Source organism: Calidris pugnax, unplaced genomic scaffold (genome assembly GCF_001431845.1).
Source record: "Calidris pugnax isolate Ruff unplaced genomic scaffold, ASM143184v1 scaffold11, whole genome shotgun sequence".
Classification (NCBI taxonomy): domain Eukaryota; kingdom Metazoa; phylum Chordata; class Aves; order Charadriiformes; family Scolopacidae; genus Calidris; species Calidris pugnax.
In genome coordinates this window covers 10,764,354-10,781,304 of record NW_015090803.1, presented here as the reverse complement: position 1 = coordinate 10,781,304, position 16,951 = coordinate 10,764,354, and the positions used below count along the sequence as shown (strand labels likewise).

Here is a 16,951-nt window from a genome sequence, read left to right as displayed (position 1 = left end):
CGTTCTTCAGCACCTGACGCACAAGTAATAGCAGTAATTGAAAAAAATTTCACTTTCATTATAAATACTACAGAGGACATACAGTCGGAGTAGTCAGAACCTACACTCGCTGCAAAGCAAGAACACAAGCATCAAAAGGGACAGCGCAGCTTCTGGCAAAACTAATCATCGCTACCCAGGAACACCCTCCTGTGTCCCACTGTACGAAGCAGAGGAGAACCCGGCATCTCCCTCAGGAGGGAACAAAGGCAACAGCACCACCCACCACAAGACTTCACTCACATCACGTGCCCTGCTTGAAAACACAGTGGACCGTTTGGGTCTGTTCTCAGCAAATCACGCTCTTTCACAACCGTGGTCAAGCTGCCGAAACAAACCAACCTGGCAGCTCCTTCAAAATTCCCATCTGTGGGTTTTGGGGTCTGCTTCTTCCACACAAGTAGTGTAACCTCATCCCCAACACAGTGTGTCCATCATAAAACTGAAAGAACGCCATCATCTTCCCTGCATATGACAAAGTTCAATTCCTGATAATTTTACAGTATTAAGTGAAATTTCTCACATTTTCCTCAACGTTCTTCAGCACCTGACGCACAAGTAATAGCAGTAATTGAAAAAAATTTCACTTTCATTATAAATACTACAGAGGACATACAGTCGGAGTAGTCAGAACCTGAGTTATTGACCTTTCTTCACCACCACTTCATAAATGCAAGTCATACGCTGTAGTTTTTGGGGGTTTTTTTTGCACCCATACTGGTTACCAACAAGTTATGTTGTTTTTCACATCCTCCCCTCGGGAAACAAACCAACCTGGCAGCTCCTTCAAAATTCCCATCTGTGGGTTTTGGGGTCTGCTTCTTCCACACAAGTAGTGTAACCTCATCCCCAACACAGTGTGTCCATCATAAAACTGAAAGAACGCCATCATCTTCCCTGCATAATATTCCCTGATAATTTTACAGTATTAAGTGAAATTTCTCACATTTTCCTAAACATTTTTCAGCACCTGACGCACAAGTAATAGCAGTAATTGAAAAAAATTTCATTTTCATTATAAATAATACGGAGGACATACAGTCGGAGCAGTCAGAACCCCAGCACCTGACGCACAAGTAATAGCAGTAATTGAAAAAAATTTCACTTTCATTATAAATACTACAGAGGACATACAGTCGGAGTAGTCAGAACCTGAGTTATTGACCTTTCTTCACCACCACTTCATAAATGCAAGTCATACGCTGTAGTTTTTGGGGGTTTTTTTTGCACCCATACTGGTTACCAACAAGTTATGTTGTTTTTCACATCCTCCCCTCGGTTTGCTGCACAAAGTATTTGCTGGGGAGAGGCTGGGCCCGGTACTGACAGCCTGATCCTCAGTTCTTAGTACACCGAAACATACTCATCAGCAACGTTACTCTCACTTTGGAAACAGAGAAGTCTGTAGAGCGACATAAAACCAACTTCTTAGAAATTAAGAGAGGAAAAGTATACATCATCTGCAAATTATGGACCAGCAATTGACCACACACTGTTGTTTTTATTCAAAGCTGCTAGCTTTCATTATCAGGTCGACTCAAAGTCATTCTCTCATTGAATTCATCAGTACGTACTGTGATTAACACTTGCTTTAATTCTTAGAAACATACCAAGAAAGGAAAGTCATGAAAGTTCAACAGTAAGACAACAGGAAACTTATTCAAATACCCCACGCTTTTAAGATTTTAAATATCCAGTAGTTCATTTTTTCGCATACTGCTGTCCCCTATACACTCCCTTCCCCCCTTACCAGTAGATCAAAACTAAAACATCCTCATTATGAAAAATATAACATACTTAATTTTAGACCCTATTGCAAAACTACTGGAAGAGTGTAAACATCTCAAACAGAGAGAAAAATTACTCCCATTTGAAGTGCTGGGTTTTTTCTACGTCATAGGAATGTAGACTTGGCAACTGTAAAGAAAAAACTTTCATTAACTAAACCTAAGTTCCAGGAAAGAAGGACAATTCCTTATCAACTGGTCGACTCATTCTGCTGGAAAGAAGAAAGTAAAGTAGATTTTGTGCGTCATCTTTTTCTGCTTCCATTGCAGCCCACTGGTTACCTATGCAAATATTTCAAAGTTCAAGTTCAGAAACACGAGAAAAAAAATCATCATATGTGAATCCTTAAATAATAGTTTTGAGTTATATAAAGAAGGTTAAAGACATGATGATTCTGCCAACGCAAAGCATATAAATGTCAAGTTCAGAATAAACCGTGTAGGGTAGGCAACAGGTTAAAACAGTACAGACTGAAGATCCCTTCCCCTCAAAAGCATTCCCAACTGAAGCTTTCCCAAGCTCACGCTTGAGTTTGGTTTGAGTTTTGGGTTTTTTTGGTGGTTTTGGTTCCCCCCCCAGAAGATGCATCTATCGGTAACACAGTTCTGGTACAGCAGGAACTCTGCATTCCATTCAGTCTCTCTCGATGCTAAAAGCTCTTAATGGTGAAAAGGATAAAGCTATTGTCCTATCGCATTTTGACAAGCTGTCTTAAGTGGTTAGTTGCATTAACAGGAAAGGAGGAGATATTTTATAAAGTGATATAAAACACAGCAAAAAGCTATTTTAAAGCAATTGTGTCCAACAGCAAAGAGAACAGCATTTTAAATTTGTAGCACTGTTTCTCCCAACAGAGAACAGATGCCTACGGTCAGAGACACAAGTTCTGTGAATACATTTGCCAAGTTGACTTTGTTTTAAATCCACCTCAAAATGGGACGTTTCAAATCATGAAAGGGTCTAAAAGCTGCACATAAACATTATTTAATGTTAGACACACACTAAGTTTTATTAAGCATTACACTAGAACTACTTTGGTATAAAAAATACTTTATTTTAAAGCTATGAAAGTTATAAAAATATGTAGTTAAACTTTCTACTCACAGAATGTTTGCTATTTTAACATTAGTGATTTGTTTGTCCTAACGAATCTGAGTTTTATTCGAAAGGTTTACAAGACATTATTACTATAATTTAAAAAAACCCAGCATTACAGGGAGCTGTACTAATTGTGATGTTTTATCAGTATTCATTTAACCTCTAGATTTTTAATGAAGGCAGCAAAAACAACTATTTTCTGATGATACAGAATTTCTTATTTCTTGAAGCGTTTCTGTGGTTGACCACTTCTTCATTAGTTACCTGCAGCATGGCACCTTCCTGCCAAAGAAAAAAAAAGTGTATCTGAAGATGTTTATCACATATGTCTAAACCAAATTACCAATAGGGGAACTTCAGCCATTTTTAATTAAAAAAAAAGTATAAGCAGTTCACTGGTGTGTCTAACACAAAAGGAACAGGACTTTTGATAGCTGAGTCCACGTTCTTCAGTGGGTAGCCTTTTAAAGGCAATGGAACTTTGAAATTAGGGCATTTTTTTGGTTTTGTGGTTTGATTTTTTTTTTGGTGGGTTTTGTTGATTTTTATTTTAAAACCAAATCTAGTAGAGCATGCCACCCTTACTCTTAATAACTCATTACTTGATGAATTTTCATTAATTTGAGGTGCAAACATTCAATGCAGTGAGAGTAAGGCTGACTGCATTTGGCACTAAGGTTTACTAGCTGCAAGAACTATAAAAAATGGTGGAAACCTCAACATTTCTAGCCAAATTTCAATTTACGTAATTACATTGTACACTTCTGAAATACCACCTGCAGTTTCATGTGAAGTTTTCACTTCCCCTCCTAAAGAACTGCTTATGCAGTCGTTAAAAGAATGGACGACACATTCCTTCACAGAGGCAGATGTATTCTGTGGTGCAATTTTTTTTCCTTACACGTAAACAGTCTACAGTTACTTGGGAACCTTCAGGATGAAACGCGTTATATAAAATAGATTACAGTAGACAAGACACATAACAACAGAGTTCATTTTCAACAGCACAGAACTACCTTCATCGCATTACCTTGCAACCACCATAATGCATAGACTCCCAAGAAAAAATAAAATGTTGCAGGATGCAAAAATAAAGTTGTATGATTTAATTAACTTGTGACCTACCATTTTAACTACCAACACCAGAGATGGAACCCTTGCAAAGCTTTACTAATGGACACTTGCAGGTCTCATTTGTTCAACTGTAGCAGTGTACAGTGGCAGCAGTCTATGCTTGTCCAGGGTTCATATCATAGCTAGATTCCAGTAGGAAAAAAATATGTTAAGTAGCTGAAATTAACAAAAAATTTGTTTGTAAAAAATTTAATAATACAAGAAAACAGGATTCACAAATTTCTTTTTCAATTTGTAATTGTTAACTCAATTCATTGCTATGTTAAACTACATAACGATAATCACTATACTGAAAGAATACTGTCATACAATATTAGTTTCTTATTTTTGGAACATTAAGAAAGGAAAAGTAAATAAGATCTTACCTAAAGAAGTTTAACTGAAGCTTAGAACTATTTTGCTCTACACCCTCAGCCTTCGTTGGCATCCTTATAAACTACTGTAGTTAAAGCTTTGCAGAAATACAGCGCAGCTTTTTAAGACTGGCTGAACTTAGTGACGTTTTCAAGAGTTCTCTTGTACTAGACCTGTGTCCCTGGAAGAGTACCTCGCTGGGGATATTTCCTTTCCTTGCCATTGAAGAAGCAGCATCTAAAAGATCTAAAAAGGTGTTTCTCCTTGCAGAGATATCCCTTAAGTTATCTAGATATTTTAAACCTGATCATTTACAAACAACATACTTTTTTCTGACCAGCATTTAATTTTACATGTACAACAATAGCTTTATATTATTTGTGGGACCTTATACTACCCACTCCTTGCCTTATTTTACAATATTAAAAAAAAAATCTAAAATTACACAATATTTCCTTTAGAATTATTTTATTAAATCATAAATGTACAACAGCTTCTTAACTCTACACACGCACTTAAATTTTTAAAAGGAAAACGTTATGTCTTATTACACCATGATCCTGGCTAATAGCTTTTCAAAACTTTGAGAAAAATCTTAAAAAAGGTTTCACATGTCACCTGAAACTTACAAATTTAACATTATCAAAGGAATGCTTCTACACTTACAAAGACCACTAGAAAGAAACAACAATTAAAAAGCTAAGAAACTGTCTCAAAGGCATTTTTACAATCCTTCCTCCACAGTAAGGTAATGTTATTAAATAATCCAAATCCATTCACAAAATGGCTCTCTGCATCTGCTCTGGTGTCTTCTGCCATATCACTGCATATTTATGCATGACTGAGATAAGTGTTTCCTTAACATTGTTATTTCGATAACCTGAAGCTGTTCTGTTACCTCTGGGCTCTCATCCTCTCCTATTTATACAGTGAAGCCTGTTTCAACAGAAGTAAAGAGTAAAAAAATAGGTTATGAAATTATTCATCTAACCATTTTTTAAAGGAAAGATAATATCCTAAAAAGCTTTTAACTCCTGCAGCTACTCTCAAGAATCACTGCAATTTTAACACTTAAAAACATACTTACCCATGGCATGCTTGCAGAAACTCAATAACGGCTCCTCCCTCCATAGCCACCACTTCCTCCACTGCCCCCAGGACCATAGTTTCCTGCAAATGCAGAAAAAGACCAAACAGAACAACTACATCAGTATCCTCTTAAAATCTAGGACCGCTTTTGGTTCTGTATGAAGAGTAACATCCACTTTACTTCCAGAAATGGCATATACAAAGATTGTAACATTTTGCCTTCTTCTAAATAACTTCCAAGAACTGCCATAAGAACTGCATACTGAAATCTTAGAAGATTCAACAGTGTCACATGTAATTTGATGCATTGTAATGTCTTGAGCCTGTGAGGGCTGACTTTATTTGCATGCTAAACCTTACAAGAATGGGCTTCAATTTCCAGTTTCCATTTCACAAGGTTTACACGCCACATACTACAAGGCAGGGGGGAGGGAGGGGAGCAGAATCAATCCCCGCAAGTTTAGTGGACATAAACTAGGCTCTACAAATCATGTGAGCTGAGAGCAAAGAACATGAAACTTGGCTAAAGTTTCATGTTTCCAGGCTTTACAGACTGGAAATTGCAAAACATAATAATCTGGAAAAAAAAGTTAGTATCTTGTCATTTGTCCTTAAAAAAACAGTAACAATAATTTTCCCAAAAAATACCTTCAGTGTCTCAATATGAGAAATAATAGCCAACTTGCAGAAAGAACATGGGCATTGCAGTCCATGTATTTACAGGAGTTATACAATTTCTGCTTATCAATCTTAGAATGGTTTAGGTTGGAAGGGAGCTTTAAAGGTCATCTAGTTCCAACCTCCCAGCCACAGATAGGGACATCTTTCACTAGATCAGGTTGCTCAAAGCCCCATCCAACCTGACCTTGCACACCTCCAGGAATGAAACATCCAAAAGTTCTCTGGGCAACCTGTTCCAGTGTCTCACCACTCTCATTGTAAAGCATTTCTTCCTTACATTTGATTTTAATTCACCCTCGTTTAGTTCAAACCAGTCTCCCCTTGTCCTATGTTCAAAACAGTTACCCCTTGTCCTATCTTCCACCTCTTCAAAAGACTAAAGCCCACCCACTCTGGCTCCAAGACAGATCAGGATGTATACAATACCTCCACCATATGGTCCCCCCATGTTCCTGCTGCCACCAAAATTTCCACTTTTCATTGGACCGTAATTTGAAGGTTGTTGGTTGTAGTTTCCAAAATCATTATAGTTTCCACTACCGTAATTGCCTGCACCAATACAGAAGTAGAGAAATATCAAGATGAGTAAAACGTGTATGGCACTCACAAATCTCTCTCATTATTAGGATTTTAAATGATGTACAAAATCAGGTTTTTTTTTATACAGGTATTCCAGCAGTGTACACAATGAACTGTTTCTTCAATACTATTTGGAAAACAAGGGCTTCCTTAGACAACATTTACAACACCCTTCCCTACCACACCCCTCTCTTCCACCACCTCTCCCCAAATCTCAAATGACCTGCACAAATTTACAACTGAAATGCTTAGCCATTTCAAGCCAGTAGGTTACCTCCTCCATAGTTGTCATAACCACCTCCATAGCCCCCACCCTGGTTGCCATATCCAGGTCCTCCTCCACCATATCCACCTCTTCCTCCTCCATAACCAGGACTGCCACCGAAGTTGCCACCTATGACAATATAAGCCTTTAAAATAAAGCTCTTCAGTGTAGAAGACAACCAAATTCTATAGAATCAGGGGGTATTTTTCTGTCTACAGGGGAAGAAAAGGGCAGGAGTTTTGAAAATAAATTTGTATGAACACTATTTTAAAGGCACATACCGCCCCCAACTCTAACTCAATTGTGACCAAAACCCACCAGCCAGACTGCCTAAAAGCCTCAATTAGGTTTCATTAATATATTGGCTTTTCAGGAAATTTAAGAAACCAGCCAGACTGCCTAAAAGCCTCAATTAGGTGGTTTAATTAATATCTTGGCTTTTCAAGAAATTTAAGAAACACTGCTATTTAAAAAAAAAAAAAAAAAAAAAGCATGGTTGTCAAGAAATAACCATACAGTTTGCTATATAAAGGTTTAACATGAGCCAACAGCCATGTGTGCTTCTTAAAGCCAACAAAATTAACATAAATTAACATACATTTTATACAAATGGTAAGTGAATGTAAAAATTTTTCTGAATGAAAAGAAAACCAACAACTACCACCATTACAAAAAGAAAACTGACCTCCAGGTCCTCCACCATATCCGTTATACCCATCACCAAATCCACGGCCACTTCCATATCCGTCTGTTGGAAGAAAAAACCAATAGCATTTTAATTCATCTGTAGCAAACTAACTGCAGTCTCAAACCCCTATGACCTTAAGGACCAAATCTCAGAGATTATTGATTAAGCACACGTACACTTCAATTTAGAAATATATAGAAGAATATATAGAAGTAACACATCCAATCATCACTCTACATCTGTTTTCTGGCATATATAAGGTACCCGGTTTAACTAACTGCAGTCTCAAACCCCTATGACCTTAAGGACCAAATCTCAGAGATTATTGATTAAGCACACGTACACTTCAATTTAGAAATATATAGAAGAATATATAGAAGTAACACATCCAATCATCACTCTACATCTGTTTTCTGGCATATATAAGGTACCCGGTTTAAATTTTGGACACAGCCCTTCCACTGCAAATTTGAGGCAAGTGCTGTGTAGAATTACAGATGAGAAATCTCCGGATTCCTTAACAAAATTTGTTCTGTTTAGGTTTATTTTGGCTTGTAATAAAATCCTTAAAAAAATAGAAATAACTTTGTTTTATTGAATATACACATAATCTATTTGTGTGCTACAGAAGAGGGAAATCTCCGGATTCCTTAACAAAATTTGTTACGTTTAGGTCTGTTTTGGCTTGTAGTAAAATCCTTAAAAAAATAAAAATAACTTTGTTTTACTGAATATACACATAATCTATTTGTGTGCTACAGAAGAGGTTTCCAAGTTATTTTCCCCAGAATTCTCTAACTGACAGAGCTGCATTTCAATTGAACAGCAGTAGCCTGCAGTTACCCAGAACAACAGTGTAAATAAGGAAAAAAAAGTGCTACAAACATGCCTGTCTTACCAGCTCCCCCTCTGAAATTGCTGCCAGGTCCTGGACCAAAGTTGCCACCACCTCCACGTGCATCACCAAAACCGAAGTTCCCTGTAACAGTTTAGCATTTATAAGCTTGAGATCATGCCAGGTGAACACAAATATCAACCACAAACACTTAACTGTTACTTGTACATACCTCCTCTCCCACTCCTAGAATTCTGAACTTCCTGCATTTCCTGTCTAGAGAGCGCTTTCCTTACTTCTGCATTATGGCCATTGATGGTGTGATACTTCTGCACTGTAACCACATAAAACAAGATACCTTCAGCATTTAAGAACTGATCTGGCAACAAGAATACCAGCTTTCCAAAAATTGTGTTATTTCCAAATTAATCCATAAAAATTATATATCATTTAAAAAACCTCAAATACCATACAATTTTTAAGCAAAGCAGCCGGTACTTAATTAAAATAGATGTTCCCACAGAACGCACCAAACTACAACGTAGCAAGTATTCAGGCACATAACTAATCCCAGTTATCTCTTTAGTTGAGGTTTAGCTTTACACAATTACCGTAACTGCAAGGATTAATACTATCAAACGAAGGAGTGAAATTAAGCTTACTTACACACAATTTTATCCACAGGATCATGGTCATCAAATGTAACAAATCCAAACCCTCTCTTTTTACCAGACTGTCTGTCAGTAATGATTTCAATAGTGTCAATTTTTCCATATTCCTCAAAGTAGTCACGAAGGTGGTGCTCTTCAGTGTCCTCTTTAATACCACCAACAAACAGTTTTTTCACAGTAACATGAGCACCAGGTTTTCCAGATTCCTGTTAAAAAAAATCCTTTAAATTGCCACCACGAAAAAAAATTTCACAAACCACTATTTTACCAGGATTTCAGGAATGGAATATTGAAAAACTAAGATTTTTTCATGCACTGAGGTAGCCCTCTTACAATGCATGTCCCTGCAACCTTGCTTGTGGGGCCTTCAGGGAGGGAAGTAACATAGGCTAATTTGGAAGTTTCTCCCCCTCCCACCCACTTAATGCCAAAGCCTTAAAAGCACCAAAAAAGATTAAGTGGTACAAAACCCATAAAAGTAGATACAAAGCCTTAAAATATATTCAGAGAAATTATAAGATCAACTGTTTGAAAGAATGGCAACTATTTCATAACTTAAACTATGATATGATTTTTGTAATTGAAATTAAGATGCGTCAGCTTCTTCTGCTCGTTTCCCCAACAGCACCATGAAGCCCATATTCCACCCCTATCAACAGCAAAGGTCCCTCAGCCTCAGCAAACCCACAGCTACACATTTTAACCCCTATTCAAAATATTAAGAAAACTCCTTACATTCATGGGCTTTTTTTACACTTTGAGCATGATATCCAAGCTGCTGCACTAGGCAGGATTGACTTATTCCTACAGCATAGCTACAGCTTTATGTGTATACACAGAATGCTCATACACTGCTTTTATTACATTTTTCCAAATGCTAAACAACCCTGCATTCTGCAGGGTAGGGAAGGTAACCTGGAATAACCAACAGGGGTAACCAGTGGCTATGATTTCCATTCCCCATGACCTCTGGGACAGCTCATTAGATTCGAGCTCATCAGTCCAAATGAATGAAACACCTGGGTCCAACTTTAAACTGGTATATCCTCCCAGAGCTCCCGCACAAGGTGAACAGAAGTCACCTAGAACGTGCACTTGTTCCTCAAGTACCGTTTTTCCAAATGCTAAACAACCCTGCATTCTGCAGGGTAGGGAAGGTAACCTGGAATAACCAACAGGGGTAACCAGTGGCTATGATTTCCATTCCCCATGACCTCTGGGACAGCTCATTAGATTCGAGCTCATCAGTCCAAATGAATGAAACACCTGGGTCCAACCTTAAACTGGTAAATCCTCCCAGAGCTCCTGCACAAGGTAAACAGAAGTCACCCACAACGTGCACTTGTTCCTCAAGTACCTCTCTGCCACAGTAACTTGGCTGAAAAGTTTACAGGTGCACTGCATTCCTGTGCACACATCTCATTTGTACCCTGAAAACCAAATACACCTGGAGCTAAAACCACAGCAGTCCCAAGGTGATTTTGTACACCACCACTGGAAAAAAAAGTTTCCCTATTACATTCTCTATTTTCAGTCACTTCAGTTATATACCCTTTAGAAATAAAAAAAAAAAGACTATTGGAACAGAGTCGGGAGAGACTGACAGGAGCTTATTAATTTGAGGTTCAGTAACAATAACCATTCCAGAGAATAATTAGTTTGGAATTAGCATAATTACAGGCATCCAACATGTTTTCTCTAACAATACTTTCACACCCCAGTTGTGTCCCTTGCAGACAGGACTCTACAACCAGAGTAACTTAATAATTCACTGCAGTAATAGACACTTATGTAATAGGGTCATTTAACAGACCGAAAGCATGGGAAATATCACCCCAACTACGGCCTTTTAACTACAGAATTTAAACCCAGGCACTTTCCAACAAGAACAAAGCATAACTGTCTGACCAAAATAGAGATTTCTTTTTCAAAGCATGAAAACTATCTGCTTTCAAAGTCATACTTACCTCCCTAGCCACAGCTCTCTTAGGCTCAACCACCCTTCCATCAATTGTGTGAGGTCTTGCAGCCATGGCCGCATCTACTTCAGCCATGGAGGAGAATGTTACAAAACCAAACCCCCTTGATCTTTTGCTTGCAGGATCCCTCATTACCTAAAAATAACAAACACATTTAAACAATTTCTATCTGTCTCATGTTAAGCTCCACATTAACAACATCTGGAGAAAACACGTAATCTTAATTTAACTCTTCCTTGATTTCATTTCAAAATACAATTATAAGAAAGTAGCAAGCTATGCTCATTAAGTACATGAACAGCACTGCTTGGCATCACAGAAATTCAAATCACTGTTCTCATCTAAGACTCTTAACTGTAACTCGGAAATGCTGCTGTATCAGTGATGTAAGTGTTGATGTTACGATTGTTCTCTAAAAAAAACCCCGCCAAAAACCTGAACACATTATTTTCAATTTAACTGTCTGAAGACCAAAGACTTTAAATTTGTGTTATGAAATATATATTCACTGCTCCCAAAACAAATTCAGGGGAGGAATTTCTGCAAGAGTCACTGTCCTTGGAGATATTTAAAAGATGTAAAAACACAGCACTTGGGGACAGGGTTTAGCAGTGCACTTGGAAGTGTTAGGTTTATGGCTTGACTCTATGATCTTGAGGCTCTTTTCCAACCTAAATGACTTTATGAAAACATGATACAGAGATGTGACATGGAAAGACATCCTTTTCCAGCTTTATTGAGGCCACTTACCATGATAACAGCTTTCTACCAAAGGTTACCAATGACAGATGCACTCCCTAATGCACTTCAGCTAACGACACCCACGTTAAAATTTTGAACTGTTGAGATCACTAGTTAGAGATAATCTGGCAGATTTTACGGGAACTAGATAGTGAATACTCCCTTAATCAATCAACAGTTTGCCAGGGCAAGGCTGCACATAGCTTCAATGGACTGAATAACATATAAACCAACCGTATACTTAAGAAAAATTAATATTCTATCTTTCCATTAAACTATCCAGAAAATAAACTCCCTACTTTTACAAATTCTAAACATTCCATGCCATCGTTGTGTATTATGATGCCAAACTTACCACACAGTCTGTCAGCTTTCCCCATTGCTCATAGTAACTCCTCAAGCTTTCCTCTGTGGTTTCAAAGCTTAAGCCGCCAATAAACAGTTTGCGGAACTGCTCCTTTTCCCTCTATCACAAAAAGGAAGATTACATTAATATAATTAAAAATATCCTCTATACATCAGCATAGTCAGACGCTGAGTAAGATTCTCTTAAGTGTCAAAAACTTTCAAAAAGACGTATTTTTCAAAATTAAGCTTGGGTCTTTTAAATATTCTACCGCTATTGAAGAAATTCAGTTTACACAATTCTATGCGTACACTTTTACAATACAGATTTAACAATGTGCTTCTTCCCATCTCTGCCTCCAAATATTAAGTACAAGGGACTACACTCAAAGACTTCCAGACTAATGCTCACAAAGATCTTTAGGAAATGCTTTTTAAAGAAAAGTAAAAACAAAACCAGAAATTCTGATACCAGATAACATGAATTAATTTCTACTGTCCAATTCTATTCCAGATGGCATTAAAAAAAATATATATATTTTTTGTAACGCATTGTTGTACATGAATACTATCATGCTATTTACCCAAGACATTAAACACAAATAAAGATACAGGTAAAGATGTCCTAAAACTGGTTGCTGATTCATATTTTCTCATTAATTATTAAAATACATGAAAGCTGGAGCACCTGTAAAATTAATCTGGGATCCTGCACCTCTGGAATTAGCAGCAAACTTATCCGCCCTCAACAGCAGCAGTATCAAAATTAAGTGGATTCCTTTTAAAACGGAAATGTGAATAATACATATTTGCATAACTATCCACTAATAATTAAGCTTTCAGGAAGATTTTGTTCTACTACCTTTCAGAGAAATTACCGCTGCTCTTGTTCAGGCATTGTAATTGCAATCTTCTACACACAAAAGCATCACTAGATCACACATTTTGCAGTTTCGTATGTCAAAGGGCAACAATTAAATTGCACTAAAAAGTAGTTCCCTTCTACAAAACTTAAGATTTCAGAATATTGTTTGAAAGAGAACTGACCCGCAAGGGACAAGAGAACTCAAATGCAACGATTACTTCAGCTTCATACTGTTAAGTAAAAGTCAAGAAAGTCTGGTTGGGTGTTTGCTTTTGTGTTTTCTTTATGGTGGTGGTTGCTTTTTAAACCACCAAACACTGCATAGTTAGCCGTAACTGACAAACATAACATGAGCAACCATGCAGTGGACATTAAGATCAATGTAAAAAGGAAATCACACAACCAATGACAAACGAGATTGGGAAAATAAGCAGAATACTTCAGTGTACAAATGCTTTTAGAAGTACTACTCCAACCTGCATGTAGACCAACACGTTTTCTAAGGGAGGCCTAGATAGAGATGCATGTAACAGAAAGACAATTACTGCAGGTAGCACTGAATCAGTTCTTGTTCAAAATGCACCACTCTATTACCAGCTTGAGATACTGCAGTTTGACAAGGACATCAACCATTATACCTACCCCAATAAATACCATACTTAAGAACGATCAGTTTACATGTCTCTTAAAAATACCTGGAATTTGCTGTTGCATCTAGTATTTTTTTTTCCAAGGGACCACAGAGGAAGCTAGTACTGTCTCCTCCTTGTACAGATAGCCAAAATTAGACCCAAGAGTTTAAAAGTGGCAAACCCATTTTATGTCAAGTTTCCTTTCACATCATCTCATAAAAGGAATAAAGAAAAGGATGCTGTATACTAGACTTGGACTAAAAAGTCACATGCTGCTAAGTCATACTATCATTTATAAAAACATTTCTTCCCATATAATCATCTTGCATCTAATAACACACCTAATAAAGCACATTTATATTCTTTGAAAAATACGAGAATCAAGCAAATTATGCCCTACCCAGAACACTATCTAGCTACCCCACATGTCATGATGCAGCAATAATAAAATTCGCTACCAGTTCTTCAATTAAAACCACTGTGTGAAAATATCATAAACATGTTATTCCACTCATACATGTGCAGCCTTTGGATGTAGAGGCAATTTGTCTTAAATGTGTCAGTTTTAAGAAGCTCTGATTAGTCTAGCATTAATCTCCCAGCAGGGTCCAGAGAGCTCTGACAATCTAAATTTGTCCTGTAAATGTATGAGAAAAAATATCATTCTGGTCCCTTCCAGAATCTTGATGAAAATCCGCTTGGTAAAAAAACACTCACAACACCCCATGCATACAACCCACCCCCGCCAAGGCCCGCAATCCCAAAGCCGGAAGAAAAACCTCCTTCAAGATTTCCATAGTACACTCTGTGGTGCAAGAGGAAATCCTAATTATCGCTTATTTTAAGCCTTCCTTTGCAGGCTTAAAGCAACACCTTAAAGGACTGGAAAATGCATCGTCAGAGCATGGAAGTGCGTTGCGTATAGCAGTAACATGTGCACAAATCCCCCAAGCTGACTGCAGACTTCTGCGGAGTTAAGAACCCGAGTAACAAAACCAGTTAACGGAGACAAGCGAGTGCCATCTCTGAACTCCTACACCTAGGCCCGCCAAAAGCAACCCTGGGTTTACCGCTGACTAGAAAGCTCCTGCTCTCTCTCTCCCCTCGCTCTCCAAGCGCCCCGTTAGCCCCTATATACGTTCTCCAAGGCCTTGCAACCCAACAGCCGGGCTGTCCCCCGCCCCCGCCGTTATCGGGAGGGCCGCGGTTCCCGTGCCGGCTCCGCCATGTGGCGGGTATCAGGAACACAGCGGCCCCCGCAGCGAGAAGGGGAAAATGGCGCCCAGGAGCAGCCGCCGCCTCCAGCGGACGGCGATGCGGCGGGAAACAACTTCTGCAGGCACCGGCTCCAGATTAAAAAAAGATTTTAAAAAAAATCAAAAATAAAAAATACTTTTTACTCAGGTTCTCGAGCAAAAGAGAAGCCAAGCATTGCCAACCGCTTCTAGCGTGCACCTACACACAGGGCACCAGGAACAGCTTGCAAACTCTCTTTCCCGTCCCTGCAGACCCTAGAGGCCTAGAGCTACCTGACTGCCCGCCTCGCAGCCCCCGATGCCCTCCCGCCGTTACTCGCCTTCTGGCCCTCGGAGCGATCCCCACGGCCTCCCGCACCAGCCAGGCTCGGCGCCGCCATTTTACCCCTCCCCCTCACCACCGCCATTACCAGCAGCGCCGCCCCGACCGGCCGGCACCTCGCAGGGGAAAGGCGACTCCCCGGATGGCGCTCGGACTGACCTCCATCGCCCTGTCCCCCCTTCTCCTCCAGCCCCTTACAGGAGCCGGGCTAACGGCAACGTCGAGAACTCGCCACCCGCCATGCACGGCTTCCGCCTTCCTCCCTGGGGCTGCGCACCAGCCCCAACCGCCGCTTCCAGAACCTTCCTCCCCGCCGCTAACGCTTTCCCTGCCGAAAGACACCCAGCCCCTCTGCCCGCAGAGCCGGCCCCGGCTGCCAGACCCGCGCCGGCCGGGATTCAATCCCACTCCTAACGCCCCACACCCGCAAAAAAAAACCCCCAAAAAACAAAGCACCACAAAAATCACTCCCTACGCGTAACCAAAGGTGCCGCCCCGCCTTAAAAGCAAACTCTGAATTTTCCCTTTTCACGTACCATATTCTTCATGGTTAAGGTATTCCTGCTCGAGAGTACCGTACAACCGCTCGGTAATGGCTGCTTCAACTGTTACGTAATTTGAAATTCAGCTCCACGTAGCGCTAGCGCCCTCCTCTTCCACCCTAGGCTCGCTTCCCAGGTTTTCGTTAAAAAAAAATAAAATAAGGCTCGAATCGGAAGCTTAAATGCCTCCGAAGGGGCAGCAGATCTGTATAACGCCCCTACGTGTTATTTATCACGTAATAAAAAGTCATCAACTCCGTTAGTAATGGCCGCCTCCGAAATGAGCCGAAGGAGCCGTCGTCGTCCAGCTTATCCGCTTCGGCAGTTGCCGGAAAGAGCCGAAGGGCGAATGGGAGCCCATTCGTCTTGCTTCGGCAATTTCCGGAACCTGCCGATGCAGGCGGGGCCAGCACTCGGAGCGCGCTCGGCGATTTCCGGCGAGACGGACGCCGCAGCCCTCCGACTAGCCGAGCCCGTTCGGCAATCTCCGACAACGGAAGAGACTCGTGATACGTGCCCGAGCGGACCCGACACCGCCCCGATCACGACTGGCACCGCATTTTTTTTTTTTTTTCCTTTGCCGGAAATTGCCGAACGGCTCCGAAGGCTCAAAGCGAGGGGTTATAATTAGCCAAAAGCGGCCTCGTGTCGTGTCCCCCATCCCCGTTGCCCTCAACCTGTGGTGCCCGCAGGGGAGCGGGGCGCCGCGCACCCCCAAAATCTGTCGTCCCCTTTCCCCCCGCCTCAGTCGTCGGCGGCCTGTCCCCTTCCCGCTCCGCCCGGGCCAGAGGAAGTGATAACCGCCCTGATTTTGGCGCCAGCGCCGGCACACGGCGCAGAGTGGGGGGGGCGAACGGGGGAGACAAGCGGACTTCGCCTCAGCCTGCTCCGCTCTGCCCCGCAACCGCCGGCACCGGCGCTCCGTTCTTCCTTCCTTCCCTCCTTCCTCCCTCCCTCCCTTTTTCCCTCTCTTCGGCGGCCTCGCACGCACCGCGACAAAGGGTGAGTGCTGCCGCCCCGCGCACCAGGGAAATGGCGCTGGAGCTGC

The 16,951-nt window shown here is 40.5% G+C and overlaps 2 protein-coding genes across 9 annotated transcripts in view; one reads left to right on the top strand and one right to left on the bottom strand.

Moving 5' to 3' along the window:
- Positions 1-1,957: 1,957 nt before the first annotated feature.
- Positions 1,958-16,951, bottom strand: part of HNRNPA2B1 (heterogeneous nuclear ribonucleoprotein A2/B1) — a 15,522-nt gene continuing 528 nt past the window's right edge. The window contains exons 1-13 of one of the 8 annotated variants that reach the window (XR_001411440.1): positions 15,898-16,241; positions 12,297-12,407; positions 11,189-11,335; positions 9,217-9,427; positions 8,783-8,884; positions 8,605-8,694; positions 7,713-7,775; positions 7,037-7,156; positions 6,610-6,732; positions 5,501-5,583; positions 4,425-5,349; positions 4,051-4,181; positions 2,861-3,207 (exon numbers count right to left, since the gene is read on the bottom strand). Coding sequence is in view for 3 of the 8 variants with exons in the window: in XM_014937653.1 (XP_014793139.1) it covers positions 5,522-5,583; positions 6,610-6,732; positions 7,037-7,156; positions 7,713-7,775; positions 8,605-8,694; positions 8,783-8,884; positions 9,217-9,427; positions 11,189-11,335; positions 12,297-12,407 (1,029 nt within the window). In the remaining 5 variants the exon portion in view is untranslated. Of the gene's footprint in view, positions 3,208-3,781; positions 4,182-4,424; positions 5,350-5,500; positions 5,584-6,609; positions 6,733-7,036; positions 7,157-7,712; positions 7,776-8,604; positions 8,695-8,782; positions 8,885-9,216; positions 9,428-11,188; positions 11,336-12,296; positions 12,408-15,897; positions 16,242-16,951 lie in introns of those variants that run through there. The other 7 variants (XR_001411436.1, XR_001411438.1, XR_001411437.1 and 4 more) reach the window with 7 other exon arrangements.
- Positions 16,750-16,951, top strand: part of CBX3 (chromobox 3) — a 14,376-nt gene continuing 14,174 nt past the window's right edge. The window contains exon 1 of the mRNA XM_014937659.1: positions 16,750-16,905. The gene's annotated coding sequence lies outside the window, so the exon portion shown is untranslated. The remainder of the gene's footprint in view (positions 16,906-16,951) is intronic.